At 40.2% G+C, this 19,501-nt stretch overlaps 1 protein-coding gene across 5 annotated transcripts in view; it reads right to left on the reverse strand.

The window, feature by feature from the left end:
- Window positions 1-13,898: 13,898 nt before the first annotated feature.
- ERGIC2 (ERGIC and golgi 2) overlaps window positions 13,899-19,501 on the reverse strand; it is a 28,190-nt gene continuing 22,587 nt past the window's right edge. For all 5 annotated transcript variants that reach the window (XM_088152635.1, XM_088152706.1, XM_088152859.1 and 2 more), the window contains 4 exons: window positions 19,336-19,433; window positions 18,725-18,887; window positions 16,573-16,652; window positions 13,899-16,041 (listed from right to left, as the gene is read on the reverse strand). In XM_088152635.1, coding sequence (XP_088008761.1) covers window positions 15,976-16,041; window positions 16,573-16,652; window positions 18,725-18,887; window positions 19,336-19,433 — 407 coding nt within the window. In that variant the 3' untranslated portion in view covers window positions 13,899-15,975. The remainder of the gene's footprint in view (window positions 16,042-16,572; window positions 16,653-18,724; window positions 18,888-19,335; window positions 19,434-19,501) is intronic.

Raw genomic sequence — 19,501 nt, forward strand, 5'->3', positions numbered from 1 at the left:
TGGGGCAACCAGTGATCCTCTGGGCAGTGGTGGTAACCCTCTGGAGCGCTTTCCTATCTGCCACTGTGCAGTTAGCAAACCATTCACAGGTGCAGTAGGTTAAAATGCTCTCAATGGTACAGCGGTAGAAGGTCACCAGCAGTTTTCCATTCAGTTGTTGCTTCCTGAGAAGTCTCAGGTAATATAATCTCTGCTGGGCCTCTTAACCAAGGCTGCAATATGAGCGCCCCAGGTCAAGTCCTCCTTTATAGTAACACCCAGAAACTTAAAACTGGCCACCCGCTCCACTCGGTCTCCATTGATAACCAGGGGCTGGACATCTAATCTATTCCTCCTATAGTCCACTATAAGCTCCTTGGTCTTACTGATATTAAGAGCCAAATTATTGTCTCCGCACCACGAAAGCAGCCGGTCCACCTCATCCCGGTAGGCAGAGTCATCTCCTTTGGAGATAAGCCCCACCACTGTTGTATCATCTGCGAATTTAATGATAATATTGCTGAAGTGAGTGGGGGTACAGTCATATGTATAAAGAGTGTAAAGTAAGGGACTCAACACGCAGCCCTGTGGTGAACCAGTGTTGAGAGTAAGAGCTGAGGAGTTATAATTGCCTAATCTAACCCTCTGGGAGCGGCCAGACAGGAAGTCCAAAATGAAATTAGTTTGTCAATGAGCTGCTTTTTTTCTAGAAGATGGTAGGCTTTCATTGCCCTACCTTATAGAACTTATAAGAAATAGATGCTACTATTGTCTGCCTCTACTACATTATACACACTTTAACCATTCTTAAGAAATCTTCCTACATCCAAATCTGAAGTTGAAACATTTCCTCCTAGAACATATAAACAATGGTAGTGAGCTAACTTTGGTCAGCCTTATCTCAGTTTTTGCAATGTTATTTTGCAAATGCTAAATCCTAGTTCCTTCAAGTCTTTTGAGTATCACCAAGAACGTGTGTTCACAAAAAAGGAACAGCATAGATCATCTTTCCCTTAACTCTTCAACCCTAACCCCTAATCTCTATTCTTTCTATTCTTTCAAATTCATCTGGGTTTTGGACAAGGGCAACCACAGCAAGATTTGTATCTTCCATGTTCCATGTTTGTTCTCCCAGTCTTTTCAGCATCTCAGTTGAAAAGAGAATTTCATCAGAGTTGCCTGTCCACAATAGGAAGAGGGAATGGAGAAAGAGAGCTTGCTATCACTATAGTCAGAGCCCACATCCTACTATTGAATATGCTTAGGGTGGGGCGGGGGGGAGAAGTTTGAAGGACAGAGCAATATGAGCTTAGGTCTAAATCTGGAAAAGTCTATACTCATCTTAAATAAAGATAATACATTCTGAAGTAGAGACACTCACTTTCAGAACTTCCCAATTCAAACTTCACCTCCTTCTTCTACCTACTGTATGCTGTGAATACCTCTACTTCCAAAACTCATGATTAAATAAATATACACACCATGTAAATAAGACTGTTAAATGTTTATCTATTAATCTACAGTTTTAATTTACAACATTTGGTACCAATATGGGATTTCAATCTCACTATCATAAGCTACTTAAACACAACTATGTGTTATCCCACCCTTTTGAGCAATTAATATCAAACCAAACATCCTAGTTTATTTTTTTCAACCATTCATATCCCTGTTATGATTATTTATTCTTCTATAGATCATCTTTTTTTGATGAAGCACAAAGATTTCCATGATATGATTGTGTGGATATCATTTGGAGTCTCTCTGATCTACAAGAACGAGCTGTATGACTCTAATTAGTTGCATATTTTGTGTACATGATGAAAATATACATAGATAATTTTCCTTTCATAGAGCTTAACCTCTTGTGAGGTTGGAGCTCAAAATTATGTGCTGCATATTTTATCTTTAGCTTTGTTTTCTAATTAGGACAAAAGTTGGTCTCTGTGAACTGTGATCATGTTTCACAGTCTGCGTGAGATGTCCCTAAAGACTTTGTGACTTTGAATGTTGTGTTGGTGACCCTTCAAAGTCTGTTACAGTTTAAAACAGATAATCTCTTACTATAACAACTAATGGATAAATCAGCTAAAATCTTAGATGATCAGTCATTATGATCAATTTGAATAAAGACAAATTTTAATGAGTGGGAATGTAACCTTATTCTTGATCGTTGCTATAGTTTGTCTTACAGTACTAACTGAAATTTTACCTTTAAAATGTTATTTTTCTTTTAATTTCTCTTGTTTATTTTTTATATGTAACTTTATATGTTACATCACACTATTAGAATAATGTACTTGTAAGTACTGAAGTTTGCTAAGATTCAGATCATATAGTTGATTAAAATAGGAATGGATAACCCTAGGGCTGTCGGCAGTGGGCCCTTGACCTCATTTCCAAAAGCCCCTAATGTGGGTTAGTCCTTGGTGTTGGGGACACGTGTCTCACCTCCAGGTTGGTTTGAAGATTCTGCACCAGTCTGAAAGCAGCTGCAGATTTCTGTGTTTACAGACAATGTCAGCAGCATCAATGGGATTGGAGAACTCTTTATCTCCAGCTCAGATGCAATGTAGTTGAAACTGGTTTATTATTGTGGGTTTGTTTTAAGATATTGGGGCTCAGTTTCCTTATTGGGAAGAAACCTTTGCCTCATACCACCTCCTGGAGCTTCAGACCTTCTGTTCTATACAGTAAGGGAAATGCAAGATTGATGGCTTTGCATCTCCTCAGTGAGCCAGATCAAATTAGCATCGGCAGAATTGGCAAGCGCGGGTCTTTTTCCTTTCTTTTTTTACTGGAATGGAGATAAGAGAGTTGAGGGCATTTTCGTCACTGTAAGCCTGCAGCAGTTTGCTACGGAGCAGTGATTTTCATTTTGTATTTATTAGGCTTATATGCAAATCTGATTATACCTGGCTGGACAGCTTACAGACCTACCACTGGTTATAAGATTAAAACAATATTTTAAGTATCCATTATAATGATAGGAACAGAATCCCCAACTCCAAGGACTAACCCACAATGCAACATTCATCCTCAGGAAGAAACAAAGCCAAACCCAAAAATTCTTAGACCCCAAAGGCTCATTGAAAAAGCTTAATAGCTTTATAAGAGGCCAAGAAATGTTATAATGGTATGTGGGAATGACCTTGGGAGGCAGAACAAAGACATGCAGCCTAGGCAATCAGCTAATAAGAGGCAGCTCAGTCCACAGGTGGGGGAAACAAATGGAAAGCATTTCAGAAGGGACCCTCCAGAACCTAAGGCCAGGGAGAAAGTAGTTGGTTGTGTAGGCAGGTGAACGCAAAAGCTAAGGCTGGAATGAGATTTGGAAGGGGCAATTTTATCCTTAGAGGCACTTCCAGATCCTCATTTCAGGATGGGGCCATTTTTGATCCTCCAAGAAAAACATTCCTGACATCAGCAGTAAGCACACAGCCTGTAGGGGTTGGTTGGGCAGATTCTCAAACACAAAAATGAAGACCAGGTTGAGTTTCAAGGTACAATTTTATGGTTAGAAGCAATTTTGGATCCTTGTTTCAGGACAACCCGATTTATAGTCCTTGGGGAAAAAAAATTCCTGAAGCTGGCAGTAGGCGCATGGGCCAGAACTGTCGGTCGGGCAGGTTCTCAAATGCAAAAACAAGACCGGCACAAGATTCAGGGCACAATTTTATGCTTAGAGATGACTTCGGATCCTCATTCCTGGACAGGCTGAATTTTGGTTCTAGGAAAAAAAAAATCCTAATGCTGGGGGTAGGTGCACGTGCAGGTAAGGTCGATTGGGCAGGTTCTTGAATGCAAAAACAAAGGCCACAATGAGATTTGGTGTGCAGTGTTGTGGTTAGAGGTGAATTTGGATCCTCATTTCAGGATGGGCCGATTTTTGGTCCTAGGAAAAAAATTCCTGAAGCTTGTGGTAGGTGTACATGTGGGAAAGTTTGGCTAGGCAGGTCTTCAAACACAAAAATGAAGGCTGGGATGAGAGTTGGGGCACAATTTTATGGTTAGAAGTGATTTCAGATCCTCGTTTTGGGACAGGCCCATTTTCAGTCCTCAGGGAAAAAATTCCTGATTCTGGTGGCAGGCACCAGGCCAGAGGGATCGGTTGGGCAGGCTTTCAAATGCAAAAACCAAGACCGGGATGAGATTCAGTGTGCAATGTTATGGTTAGAGGGGGGACTTTGGATCCTTGTTTTGGGACGGGATGATATTTGGCCCTCGAGGGAAAAATTCCTGATGCTGGCGGTAGGCGCATGGGCCAGAGGGGAAGAAACTGCTGGAAACTGGTAGTACTGTAGATAAGCCCTTCTTGAACCGTCAATAACTGAAAAAGTTACAACCCAACCTTTAAGTTGCTTCTAGAAGCACACCAGCAACCAGCTCAGTGTCGAAGCAGAGTTTTTACCTGCACAAATTGAGCTCCCTCAGCCACTCCTTTCCTTGGACCACTTGGAGTCTGAGGTTCCAAGTGGTCCAAGGGCAAATCCAGTCACCGTAGCCCCATGTAGAGCCGTGCCGTGACTTTTGCTCCTTGTTCTCACCAAGTCAAGTAAGCAGACATGAAAGCAGTCATGGGTCACTTTCAGACTGTTCTGAGAGCTGGGGGGCTGAAATAGAAGTGCTCTTAAAGCAAGGAAATGTAGATGGCAGATGGGGAAAAAAGAATTGTGGATGATAGGGAAAAAATGGGAGAAAAAAAGGAACTCTATACCTCAACAGAGAAAAGGTTGTTCGCACCTTGTTTAGAAGACCAAAACATCATTTAATCAATTTACATTCATTCATCTGTCCAAAGTTACTGAACAAAAGTGTGCAATTCAGATGTGGCCTCTAATGTCATTTTTACAACATCCAGAGCCCTTTTGGCCACTAGAGCTGAAAATAGGTAACACAACTTCCTTTTGTGACAGGAAGGACACACACAGCAATTATAGTGTTAAGTCCTCAAACGGTTTAATACAGATTTAAAACAAACCAAAAACTCGCAAAAGTTCTCACCCCAGACTTCAGAAAAGAAACAGTAGATCTTGCTCCTACCTTTTTAAGTATGCCTCAGCAATAAAGAGTGCCCATTACTTCTGTAAACCATAGTTAGTTAATGTACGTTTGTACTGATAATGGTTGTGGCTATAAGAGTTCTTCAGCAGAGAAAGATTCTATAGCAATGGCAGCTTTTTGGACGTGATCAAGCAGAATTATTACATTTCAGGTGAGCGAAAATCTTTGGTCTACAAAATGATAAAAAAAGAACCTTGTAATCCAAACGAATACTGGTTTTTGGCAGATCTGGTGTAACTATTATAGAGAATTCAGATAAGGCATTGCATGACTCAAGATTTTATCCTTAAGGACTGAATCAAAATAACGCATCTCTTTGTCAGTTTGGAACATGATAATATATATGGAGAGGCCATTTTCAGACCTACAGGTAGCCCTCAGTTAACGACCACTCATTCAGCGACCATTCGAAGTTGCATCCGTCCCAGCACCCCTGCGATCATGTGATCACAATCTGGATGCTTGGCAACCGGGTCACAATTAGGCCGAAGTCGCACAATTGCCCTTGTGCAACTTCATGTGCCCTCCCCCACCCAGCAGCAGCAACCCCCAGCCCCATCGCACACATACTGCATTGTGCCAGCCCCCCATGCACCCTTGCGCACCCTCCCCCACCCAGCAGCCGCCCCTGCAACCCTCACACTGCAATGGCCACCCACACAACCTCCCCATCTGGCAGCAGCCCCTTACCTGCCCACCAGCCTGCTTGCGAGCCACCTGGGACTCTCAACTTCCTGCTGGCTTCCCCACTGACTCTGGTTGCTTAACGACTTCGCCTAGCGACCCACAGTCCTCACTTAACTGTGGCAACCAAGACTGCCAGGATTGTTGTCACTAAGCGATACAGTCATGTGATGTCACGTTTTACAACCGCATTGCTTTAGCAATGAAAATTCCGGTCCCAATTACCATGGTTAACTGAGGACTACCTGTATCAAAATGATGGCTGTCAGACTTCACGCCAGGTGTGATAATAATGGACTGGTCTTCTATATGACATAGAGACATTCTCAGTTACTTGGAGAGCGATCAGAGCAACCTCAACCATCTTTTCTCAAGGCTAAACTGTACACAAGTAGTTTAGTTTCTATTGCCCTGATTGTATTTATTGCTTCTTGTCCTTACTCCAGTTTGTTGAATCTTTAAGATTGGTGCCCAGAAATTAAAAAAAAAAAGTCTGACCAATGTAAGAGGAAATCATTGAGCTATTATTTCCCATTATTTTAGTTCCTTCTAAAAGAAGTCTTTAATTCAGCCATTCCCAATTTAGGACCATCCAAATATGTTTGAACTATATTTTCCAGAATTCCTAGCCAGCACAGCTATTGATCATAGTGACTGGGAATTCTGGGAGCCGCAGTTTCAGTACACCAGATTGGAGAAAACTGCTCTAACCTCTATCTGCTGTAACAATGCTGTATATATGATGTAGGTAGTGCCTTGTTTCCTCAAAGCAGAGAGCAGAGGATCCATGGGATTAACAGATGAGCATTTTCAGACATCATCAGCCATGCATTTATGTGAATAATGTACTGCTTGAACTGGGCTGACATCCTAAAAATCCTCTGAAACCTATTTTTCCAAAAAACTATAAATGAAGCTAATTCCTGAATCCTGGAAACTATTGCCAGGATATGCCAGTGGGACCCATATGTATCCAGTTCAAACATTATTTATCAGTACTAATATGTATCTGGATTGATGCTGCAACCCGTAGTTGACTCAACAGTGTTATCAACTAGCATGAAAATAGGATGATGGAAACATCAACAACAATGATTAATTGACCTGTGGAATATGTTGTCTTACATTATGGTGGAATCACCATTACCCGAAAATTTCAAAGCAAGATTAAATTAATATTAACCCCTATAGAGAATATGATTTCATACTGTGTGACATAAAGAACATCCTTCTTGGCAGCCCAGGAATTATGGAGAGCTGTGGCCAGAGCCACCGGGGGCATATGAAGGTCAGCAATGTGATGTATGAGTCATCCATTTCGTAGGCATCCAGTAGAAGCCATTTTGGGGTCAAAAGGTCCTGTGTGTCATGATGGCATTGTCCAACTGATGAGAATGATGTACTTGCATTATTTGCATAATGATGCACACAATCTCATTTGCCAACCCTGTGAACACCCATGATCTGTTGTCATTGCTGGTTGGATTAGATTAGCAGATTCCACCTCTGATGGAGAATGGGGAACCACTTGTGGGCAATTTCAGTTGTATATCGAAATGGTATTGAGGTACATGATCATTTATTTTGCTAAGATTACTGGCTGAAGAATTCTGGGAGTTGAAGTCCACACATCTTAAAGTTGCCAAGTTTGAAAAACACTGCCATAGATTTTGGTGAGAAGTTGAGTAATGTTGTTAGCAGCAACAACATTCTCCCTTTCTGTCCCCTGAACATCCGAGAATCCTTTATCAGAACATGATTGTGTAAAGCAATTACCAAGCTTCTAATACATAATGTCTGAATTATTCTTGCCTAGGAACAATATCTTTAACTACCTTGGTTTATTTATTTCTGGGACTTTTGTTTCTGGGACTCCATCATGAATCAGGAAATGGTGAGCTTTTTTTTTAAATAAAAAGCTTAATAAGAATGAATTATGTAAGAACCTGGTGCTGTTCCTCAAGCAATGAGAAATGGAAAGTCCACTCATTTCAATAGACGGGATTTATGTTTCATGGATTTCATGGGTCAACTCTCAAGTATCACTGAATATAGCTACAAATTGTACTACAATGCTGCGTGTATAAAATTTCATTTTACTTGCAGCTGGAATATGACTCCGCATGAGAACATTTAATGAATTCCAGAAAACTTCATATTCCTAAGTCCAGTCCAGTCCTGCTGTTTTCTGCATTATTGAGTAATATTGTAAATATACCTGAAAATTTATAAGCCACTTTTTGATCTACACACGCCTTTAAAATAGAAATAATATTTTAAATAATTCATACTCAAAATGCACGTGCCCCAGAATATAATTGTGGAGTAGGGATGGCATCTAGTGACTAGTAAGGCAAATGACAGCAGATAACAATGTTTAAAGAATACTTAATTTCCAGAGATCATTCTTCCAAAGCAAAGAATATGCCAAATTTCCCTACAATCTCAGCTATTGCCACATATTTAAAACTATGAATCATAGTTTCTAGATGAGTCAGTATGGCTTTTAAACAAGGGTATTTGGAGTGTTTCTTCTCAGATAATATCTGCTTGTACCGATAAAATAGGAACAGCAGAAATTTACCTAACTGGGATGTCAGAGGGACCAAAACTAAAACTGAGTTTTTCCTGATAACAATATACTATATAAAGGGGTTTCAAACTTTGTGATGCCTTGACCCCGTAAGATAATAAATGAATTTTTCTACGTCCATCTGCCATGAATAAAACCTAGCTTTATTAATTGATACTACACTGGAGGATCATCTCTCCCCAAAAGAAACCGTGACAGAGAAAAAAAGCTACAGACCAAAATCCTTTGCCATGTCCACCTCATCAACCTAGGATTGCTAACTCTAATTGAAACCAGTCCTGGAGATACCTTCTTCGCCATAATTGTCTGCATGGGACATACTTGCCAAATCCACATTCCAGAAAATAGCAAGACCTGGATTGCGACCGTCCCACACTTCCAACGCTGCCTGTACTGCTCAAATGACAAATCAGAAGTTTTGCTATTTGAGGGCCCACTGAGTTGGAAGGAAATCAGCTTGGCTATCCATCAGGGATGCTTAGATGAGAGCAGCGCCAAACCATTGTCTTCTATTTGCTTAGAAACTCTTCCTTGTTTTCACATTCTGCTTTGGCCCCTTGCCCTGTGTGGCCCCTCAGGTGATAAGTGTGGGTGTTCTCAGCCTTGGACCAAGGCGGGCTTAGCCTCTCCTCGTCACCCTTTTCCAGATGATGTTGCCAAGGCTAGTTTTAGCCCAACTCAGTTGAAGAAAAGGAAAGAGGCAGGAGTTCAGCTGCTGGAATAACCAGGCACCATCTTTGTGGGGCAAGCAGGTACCATCTTTGTGGCCAAGAGCTCAAGGACGAAGCTGTTCAAATCCCATCTGAGACCTGCTCATGACTCTCTAGGGGATTCAGACTCATTATGTGAGAAACCCTGCGCATCTGCATGTATTTCTTTTAAAAATAATTTCTAATCAATGTCCTTTTAAACAGAAATTGGTATGACAATTCTAAAACAGTGTACGGAAATGAGTTGATTTTTCCTCCCACTTCTTCAGTAAAATGATTGATGCTTAATTCTTCAGACCCCCACGGGCCAGCAGTTTACCACTCTGTCAGAAGCTAGGACTTCATCGGTTGAGATAATTTATTGGCTGAAGTGCCAGTAATTTGATCCAGTCATTGGTCTCTGCAACTTTAATTTTAACTTTAATGTTTAAACTTTAATTCACCAAATCATTACCTAAGTCAGCAGTATGTTTTCCTGAGAGTAAGTGTTTCCAGGCTAAGCGGGGCTTGCTTTTAAGATCAATAGGATTGTGCTGTTAACTGCTCCTTCTCTCAAACAATACTTCATGGGAACCTACCTTTTGAACAAAGGATGGGAAATCTGCTGCTCCCAGGGTCACAGGCAACCAAGAAATTTATTTTGCAGATCCTGCAAACATCTCTGACCCCGCTGCCAAAAAGTAGTGGCATGCCTTCCTGCTTTTTTGAGATGGAAAGACACAAAAGAGCAGTGAACATTCTATTATGACTTAGCTTGATTTATTAAAACACGCCCACACACCTTTCAGATCCTCCAACAGTGCATTCATCGCCACTCTGAGTCTAACCACTTTGCTGCTGAACATCCTCTTCTTCCCTTTCCTTCCACCTTTCCCAGCATTAGAGCCTTCTCCAGAGGTAGGTCTTTGTATAACATATCCAAAGTAAGATCATTTGAACTTGGTCATTTGTGCCTTGAGTAACACCTTGGATTGATTTGTTCTATGATCCATGTGTTTGTTTTCTTGGCTACCCATAGTATTCTCAGTCTTCTCCAACACCAAAATTCAAAAGCATCAATACTTTTTATGTCCTGCTTCCTCAAAATCCAACTTTTGGCTTCCATAAAGTGTCACAGGGAACACCACTGCCTGCATGATTCTGATCTTGTAGATATAGACACATCACAGCATCTGAGAATTTCCAGCAAAAATTCTTGGCTGATCTTTTCTTGGGAGGTACATAAGGTATGTTTGCCTTTTGAGAAAACTTTCGACTGGGTCCAGCTGTCGAATGTGTCTTTATCAGCAACAGCGTTTTTCTTTTTTATATGTTGCTTTTGATCCTGAGATTTTTAACATGTCCTTGTTCTAAATTTTGTCTTATTATTTACATAGTGTTTGCAAAGCTGAAGAAGGGTTTGCTCAGGTGAGTATCCAAGTGACATGTCTAAAGCTCATTTACAATATTAGCATTGCTGATCCTCTCTAAGTTTCTAAGTCTCCAACTTATTGTTCTTCCAGATGTGTTGGACTGTATTTCTCATTATTTCCAGAAAGCATGGTGATTATGGATATTGTAGCTCAATATTGCCAAAGGACAGCAGCTGGAGGAATTTTTGCTCTAAGAGAACAATTACAAAGAACCCAGTTCATATAACAAATTCTCAAAAGATTCCTGTCACAATGATCTCTTCAGGTTCTAACCCTATATCTGTTTCCCCAATGTAAGTTCCACTGAATTCAGTGAAATTGACTTCAAACAGATAGGGCTATAGATTGACTTATGAATTGATTGTATGAACGGATTTTTGGAAACAAAGTTAATAATTAATGTGTTAATGTATTTATATATATTATTTATTAGTGTATTCGTTATTTTGAGATGAATCTCACCTTGCACAACTTGGATGGATTTCACATTAGGTTATATTTGCATGTGTATATACGTAGGTGTATATAGGTAGGTAGGTATTCTCCTGTGTTCCTTCTCACTCTGATTATTGTGCATTTTCCACTTCTATTTTCTTTTGCATTTAAATACTTTTATTCCTGTCCCCCATTTTATGTGATGCTTTCTCATTTTACTCAGAATTTGTAGGCATTCCAATATTAGCTATGATACCAAGCTTGAAAACAATCAGATACAATCACCACTCTGAAACATTGGGTTCGACAAACATTACAGTAACTGGCAGGAAAGAGTCTGAAAAACAAATCTCTGGTTTCCATGGTGAAGCAGGCTGATTTTGGGAAGCAGGAGGAATCACTAAAAGTATTAGAGGTAGCACAGCTGATGAGAAGACAGGTGTCACCAGAAGAGTTACTGAATATAAAAAAAGTGGAAGCTGATGTGCCACTACAAAAGCAGTTAGCAGTTCCACTGATGCTCCTCATAAACTCACCACTAGGATTATCAATAGTGCTGCCACCACATAGATCACTGAAAATAGCAGTTTTGGAAGTTTGTCTAGAAGCAGAGAGAATGTCACTAGATATTCCAAGCTGACCACCAGAAGAAGCCATCAGGAGACAATTGTAGATGTCACCAGAAGAAGCAGAACCACTAAAGGCATACATAATCTTGCCAAAAGTCAGAGGGAACTTACCATCAAAGCATATATGAATAGGAGGACGTTGAGCACAGCCTTCCTCTTAGGACTGAAGTTATTCCCAAAGATGTTGGAGGACTATTCACTGAAGGCATGTCCCAAGAAGCCATGGGTACAGTTACTAATACCATGGTGAAGAGAAGATCAAGAGGTAGAGTATATAATATAGGACAGAGTTTCTCAACCTTGACAGCTTGAAAATGTGTGGACTTCAACTCCCAGAATTCCCCATCCAGCATGCTGGCTGGGGAATTCTGGGAGCTGAAGTCCACACATCAAGTTGCCAAGGTTGAGAAACACTGATATAGGATATTAGAAGCACTGGGCCAAGTCGTCCATATAGCCTGAAGATTAATAGAGTAGACATTGCAAAAAGAATCTCTGGAGATGAAAGGGAAACTTGAAAGATCCCCCAAAGCTAGGAAACTTTCATAAGTATGGAAGTAAAGGGTAAACATTCTTCCTCTGCATTTTATCTCTTTCCATATTCTGTTATACTTTTCCTATAACCTGTCAAGCTATAGCATGATGAAAATTGAGAGCCCAGCCTTCGAGTATCATTATGTAGGCATGGGGCTTCCAGATACATTGGGCAGCAGCTTCCGTCATGCCTCATTACTGGCTCTGCTAGCTAAGACTGATGGGATATAGCATCTGTTGTGCCACAGATTGCTCATCTCTGATTTAGGTGCTGGCTTAGTACACAGAAAGTCCAAAGTTTCCTTGAATCCTCTGAAGCTGATTGAACAGGCTTCAGCTTCGAACATGCAAAGTGGTGAAAACTACTGTATTCTTTAAGGTCCACAAGCAAATGACACGGCATCATCAAGGGAGGAGGCAGGTTTAGCAGGCATCACCCATTACCACCCCCAGTTTGAACAAGTACGTCTTGACTTTTCCCATTCATTCCTAACATTACAGTATGTACACTGTTCCTAAAATCAGACCTGGGAGCAGATATTATTCCTTTCTTGCCTAGAAGAATGTAGGTTAGGGTAGATGGAAACCCTGGAAAACTTTGCCTCTTCTATCTTGAGCAATGCAATTGGCTTTGTCCAACCATAGCTGTATGGCTAGTAGTTATACTTATTCCACCGTTTTGCCCTTTTCAGTCCTGTTAAAAAGCTTCCTCTCTTCAGAGGAAGACAAGGATGTAGAAAATTTCCTTGGTTGTTTAATGCTTTAGTGGATAAATGTATGAGGAATGTTTCTGGTAATGTTAGATTTATATGCTGATAATGCCATGCAGTCGGCTGAAAATCTCAGTAATTTGCAATGGATGTTAGATTGTATGATGAAATGAAGTGTACAGATTTGAAAATTAATGTACTGTAGTCCAAGACAGTTGTGTTTGACAAGGAAACAGAAAAATTACATTCATAGTGAAATAGTAGAGCAAGTACTATTACTAAAGCTGAGAAAATGGAGTCATTTTAAGACATGTAAATGCTGACTTAAAAGTAGTGGGTTATATGTGGCCTCCTGTTGCAAAGAAAGTTTGTTGAAAGAAGTGAAAACAGCTGTGTACAAGAATATGCTTATTTTGTTATATGGAAGAGACAGTTGGGTATGCCAGGGGAAACATAAAGATGAAATAGGTATTTAAGAAGTGTGTGCTTCTGTGTGTGTTAAAACAAAGAAAGGGTTGAGAACGAATGGTTGCTGAATGGAGGTGGCTACAAACATGAGTCACCAGTATGAGAAAGGAGAACTTTGAGATGGTTTGGCCTAAAGAAGGACTGATTTGCAAGACAACTACATGAAGGAAGAATGGAGGAGGAGGAAGAGTGTGACTGGATAGAATTCATGAGATCTTGAAAGAAGTGAGAATTATGAAGAACAAAAGGCACTCTATGAAGAGGTATAGAGTCATGGTGGAACCAGGGAAGATTTGTAAGGATAAAATGAACTTAATTCAAAAGGTCAACAATTCCCTAGTAATGCAGAGGCAAAGGGAAACTTCACAGTTTGATCACAAGAAGCGGAAACTACATCTTTGAAATCGCAGAAGCAATAACTAAGGGATTATAGTGAATTTAATTTCAGACAAATCTGTGTCCCAAGATCACCCCTTTAAACAGTCACAGGAATTGTGAATAGTGGGCTTACAGAAACTATGCTGGGCTTTTAAAAAAAAAAAATTAGCATGAATATAGAGGGATAATTGTTATGATTCTCACAGAAATATATACTGCAGGTATTTACCGAGTTTTAGGCTAATAAATGTTGTGAAAGCATCTGTGACGTTCCTTGTGGAAAAAACCACTTTGCACCGTGGAACCTAATACATATTATTTATTTATTTATTTATTCCATATTTGTCTTCTAAAATGAGAGGCCACAAGCGGCAAAAATCTCCACTGTGTAACACATTAAAATCACCCATGTAGTCTTGCTAATACCCTTTCGATATTAACAGCAATGTGAATGCTCTCAGACCATGTCCTCAGAGCCTGTCCCTGATAACTGGACAAAGCATTGGTCCCTCCCCGACAGCAGTGGTGAACTTGTCCCTTTCTTCCCACTTCATTTTGACAAGCGATGAATTCATTGCTTGGCTTCCTGAAAAGCATTCTTGCAACATGGAATTGTTGGCCAAGGTAATAGTGCCTGAAAGGCTTCCTACTCACTCTGCAGATCTCGGAAGTATACTCTGTACGGATCAGAGCCAGTACGTCACAATCCCAGCAGAGTTCTACATTCCCAGGAATTACAAGCACAAATACCCACCCTAACTCATAAGGAGGGAAAGCCAAACATTTTGGCCAAAAAAGGAAGACCACTTTTTGTTACAAAACCTACTGATTAATCTTTCTTAGCGTAATGCTTGCCACCAGCCTGTGAGTTAGGTACGTCAAAAATGGTTTCTGCAAGACAGTTTAAACCTATTAGTTTAGTGCCTGAAAACTATGGTGTACCTGATCTAACCATCAGAATGAGACACGTTCATCTCCCACAACACCACGTTGCTGGAATATGACAATTTTCATTGGCATCAGATTCTCACTATCTCTTCCACTGGCATTAAGTTCAGATCTTTCCTTCCACTCTGGTCCTTCCAGCTAGCAGCCATGGCTTTTTACTGTTCATAAAGCACCAAGCTGGTATGTTTTAAGTGTCATTACTGCATTTTCCATTCTTCAACACAGGGAACATTTTTGGAAGCTATGATGGAACCAACTGTGCATTCTACATTTTTCCTATATTAAGCTTCCCAAATAAATAATTGACATCCAGTTCTTATTGGTTACAGATGACTGTGGACCTTGAATGAAATTCACTGGCAACCAGAAAACATAGTGACTACCTCCAATATCAGCTAGATACACAAGACTCAGGATTTAGACTATGGTCCTGTAGCTACTTACATAGTATGGAATTAATAGCCACTGAATTCAATAAGATTCATAGAATTGCATTAATGTCCACTAATTTCAGTATTCCTCTCTTCCACTGTCTGCCAACAGAGTTCCCATAAATTCAAGAAAATTTTAATGCAGGGCACAAGGACATATGCACCAGCCTACAAAAACATGGAGATCAGCTTCATAATCCAATTGGATGGTACCTTAAACTCAAGAAATATTACAATTACCATGATGGATCCTTCAGGTTGTTGAGCCCCTAGAAAAAAAGGCTATCAATTACTCTCATCAAGTTACAATATGAAAAGCCCATAATTTTTTGACCACTCCATTTTCTTTTGAGGAAGAGTTTGTTTGAAAATAAGTGATATACCAAATGTTTTCCACATTTGTTTAAACAGCCAATTCATAAATCTGCATACATGCTATGCTTCCAGTACAAGATTTTAATTTTCTTTCTTGTGCTATGAATTCTCCATTTCCTGGAATTTCCATATTCTTATTACAGCAGTGACATTTTAAAAGATGTAGTAGGGAAAAAATAACATCTTGCATCCTGTTTTAAAAACAAAACTATACAACTTCTGGGTTTAAGCTGCAAATTTTCCTGCTATGCTACATACTGAAAATGCATTTCTTTCCAATTTCATTCCTTTGAATGTTAGCTTTCATGAGAATCTGTAATGCTTTGGAATCTAGAGTTGATAGTTTCATGGTGAACCGCAATTTCTGAATTACAGTCTCATCTAAACAACAATCCTGTTCATTCAGGAAGTAGGACTTAATTCATGGATCATCTTGGCCTCTTTTTGAATGCTTGAAAGGATAGACAAGTCACACAAAGAAGTTAATTGTTTTCCCTTTTTCTTTTTTTTTTTTGCAAAAGGCTTGTTTTCCTCCATCAGCACTGTATTTAACATATTGCACAATGTTTTGCTATAAAAGTGTCTTCTGCATCCGACAGAAAGAAAACAGTTTCTGAAGAAGGTGCTAATGGGTAGCATTGTCCGTCATTAGAGGTATGTGGTTGTTTAGGTGACCATCTTGAAGTTGGACCTGTCAGAAAAAAAGAGAAGTCATTTTTTCCTCATTCATGCATTTTGGCTTATTGTTGCTCAACTCCACCTATTCCTCTTCTTAAGAAAAATCATAAAACAGCTTTATTTGGAAGTGTTAAGAAGATGTATCACGGACTTTGTCATCATCTCGATATTGCTCCTGATGTTTATACTGACTTTAATTTATGCTATAAGAGCGCTGCTACTGGTTCCAGTGCTCCCTACAAACTCTATCATTTTATAAATGTCCCAATGTCAACTCTTGCAACCCTTCCACAAAGGCTACGGAGATGGTTAGGGAAGCACGAGATCCCTGAAAATTGGGATGCACTACCTTCCATGAGCAGAGCTGTGCTCCAAAAACGGCACCACTAGATTTTCAGGGATCCTTCCCTTCCTCTGGATTATAACCATATTCTGCTCTGCTGGCCCTCTGGGTAGCATTTCTGAGTGGGGCAGAAGGGAAAGTGGAGTCTTGCATAAAGCGAGATACAAACAAAGCCCTACGTGTTACTCAGAAGACACTTACAGATGTAGATTTATAAGACCCCAGTCGGAAACGGCAGCACATAATTTCCACTATGAATCTTCCAATGCTGTGTAAAATGCCTATAGTAAGAGAAGAAATTGAATATTTGGTGATGCTGTTTATTAAAAGGAAGCTTTTTGGGCACACGATTTATAGACCCAAAGAATATATCTATAATCTTGATGTGCTTTCCCCACTCCAGTGCCTTCTGGTTGCCTTTCAGACTCCAGTTCCTGTAATCCCAAACACTGTCTCCTTTTGGTTGGCTTGGAAATGGGGGAGCTTTTGATTAGACAAGACTGCTCTGTATTTTGAGCCATACATTGAAAACATCTTTAAAATACAGCTAAAATGTATATTTAGGAACTAGCCCTTAGAAATCTCTGAAATTCTCTGTGCTAGAATAGTGCTCCAAAAAGGAGTAGGAAACATGATCCCAGTGAAATCTTTATGATGTAGCATCTTTCAACTACAAATGGAAAGGAACTTAGAAAGAGTAACGATTACACTGATTACATTAGAGTGATAAGGGAAATGTAGTGGCTCAACTACACTGTGTAAGAAATACTATGGGGGGAGTGCAGTGGAATAGGGAACAGCAGGGAGGTGAAGTAAGGCAAATCTTAGACCGTTAGGATATGATGGGGGAGAGAAGTTGTGTGCTACACTGGATATTATGTTGGACTGCATTCTTTAAAAATTTCTGTCCTACCACAATGTCTCAAAATACAGGTAGTCCCCAAGTTATGTCCATTCGTTCAGTGACTGTTCAAAGTTACGATGGCCCTGAAAAAATGGACTTACGACTGGTCCTCAAACTTTCGGCCAACACAGTGCCCCCCCCAGTCACGTGATATTCAGGCCTAAATGCATTTATGACTACCTCCCCACCGCCCCACCGCTGGTATTTGTCATCTTCTTCACCTGGGAAGAGGCAGGATCCCAGGCAAGCAGGCCAGCGGGTGAGAGCTACAGATAGGGCGGTGGGTGAAGGCCACTGCCAAGGAGTGCTGCCTCAAGCCCCATGCCGTGGCAAGCCCCATGCTCCCTAGGGTCCACCCATGGCACTTGCCACCTGGCCCGTAACTCTCACCTGTCAGCCTGCCTTTTCCCATGTTGTAGTCACATGAGGTCCTCGCTTAACGACCTGCACGGTCCTGGGATTAGAACAGCAACTGGGACTGCCAAGATTTCACTCATTAAGTGATGTGGTCACGTGACATTGCACTTTACAACTGCATTGCTTAGCGACAAAAATCCCAATCCCAATTGCCATTGTAACCTGAGGACTACCTGTAAATTGTACAGGTATCATTGCTTAACAACTGCCCTGTTTAGTGACCATTCAAAACTACAACAGTGCTGAAAAAGTAACTTTATGACTGATCCTCACACGACCATTGTGTCCCCAAGGTCATGTGATCACCATTTGCACATTTCACAGCCGGCTTCCGATAAGCAGATTCATTGGAGAAGCAAGCACAAAATCACAATTTGTGGTCTTGTAATGTCTTGCTCAATGACCAAGTGGCGTAGTGACTTAGTTGCTGGTCCCAACTGTGGTTGTTAAGCGAGGACTACCTGTATTTAGATTTTGTGTTACTTTTGTAGCCAATGGTTTACAGACTTGCAGAACATGAGATTGGTTCCTCTTTAGAACTAAATAGCCAGAAAAAGGGTAGAAAGTGAGAGCAAGGAGGAAAGAGAGAGATACAAAGCGTGAATTCAAAGCACAAAGTGTACTTTGCTCTTTTGGAAATATAAGATGCTACAGACAGGGTTACAAATGCATATGGGTTTGGAATGGATCTTCTACGTCAGGGTTCCTCAACCTCAGCATGGCTGGCTGGGGAATTCTGGGAGTTGAAGTCCACCCATCTTAAAGTCGCTGAGGTTGAGGAAGCCTGTTCTAGGTCGTGCCCAGTCTTTGATTAAGGAGAACTTTTCTGTAAAATTAGTCCAGCTGACTTTGAACCGCAAAGAATTCAGACTGCAATGAAAAAAGATGCTTGTGCATTAGACAGTGATCACTGGTAGTACAAAGAGGCACAAACTATAACCTTTAGGTCCACTAACAAGTGTCTCATCCCTCTTGTTTTTATATTCTTGCACTCTAGTGTTTCATATTTGTAATAGATCAGAATATATGTACCTGTAGTAGAAAAAATTCCTCCAACTATGCCACAGAGTCTCACTAAAAACTGCCAGAAGGGCATGTGTTCCTCGGTCACGGTCACCATAAGGGAACTGATATCATATTTCATGAAAATTCCGGAAACCCCATGACTTCCGGCTGCATGGTTGATCACGCGTTCCTAGAAAAAGCAGCAGTAGGGAAAAATGAATCAGGTACAGTTTTGCAATATTAGATCCAAGACAAATGAAAATTCTGATCTACTTACACAAGGCAGAAAAGAAGAGTAACAGTCTGAATGGAAAAGGCATCAACGTGAACAATGAAATGTTGTCTACTTAAGATTAAAATGAAGACCTAAGTGAACTTTGCTTAAAATTTATTTTGGAAGAGCTGGCCTATATTAATGAATTTTAGGAAAAAGAAAAATCGGAAAGAAATTTAACCATGGACATAGATGTGCATCTGTTTATTGTAAGAGCACATATTTTATTTTTTTTATCATAGATAAAGGAAAACAGAACAGGAGAAAATAATGTCTATATTTCACATACCCAAAATATATTTCTAAAAAACAAACAAAAATTCATAGCCTTCCACTAATTGCTCTTTTTTAAGCAAGGACTTACCCTTTCTGTTACTGAAAACTGATGAGTTTCTGCTGAAATTTTGTGTGTTTGAAGTTTTGTTGGCACAACTGTAACAAAGTACTGGAACATCTGATTATCTGCAGAAAAAAACCCCAAAAAGGTATCAATTTAGACAAAATTCATCACACAGGAAAACAACAGTCTC

This window comes from Python bivittatus, unplaced genomic scaffold (genome assembly GCF_059951505.1).
Source record: "Python bivittatus isolate LINGU-HERP-01145 unplaced genomic scaffold, Pbiv_v1 ctg000010_np1212, whole genome shotgun sequence".
Taxonomy (NCBI): Eukaryota; Metazoa; Chordata; class Lepidosauria; order Squamata; family Pythonidae; genus Python; species Python bivittatus.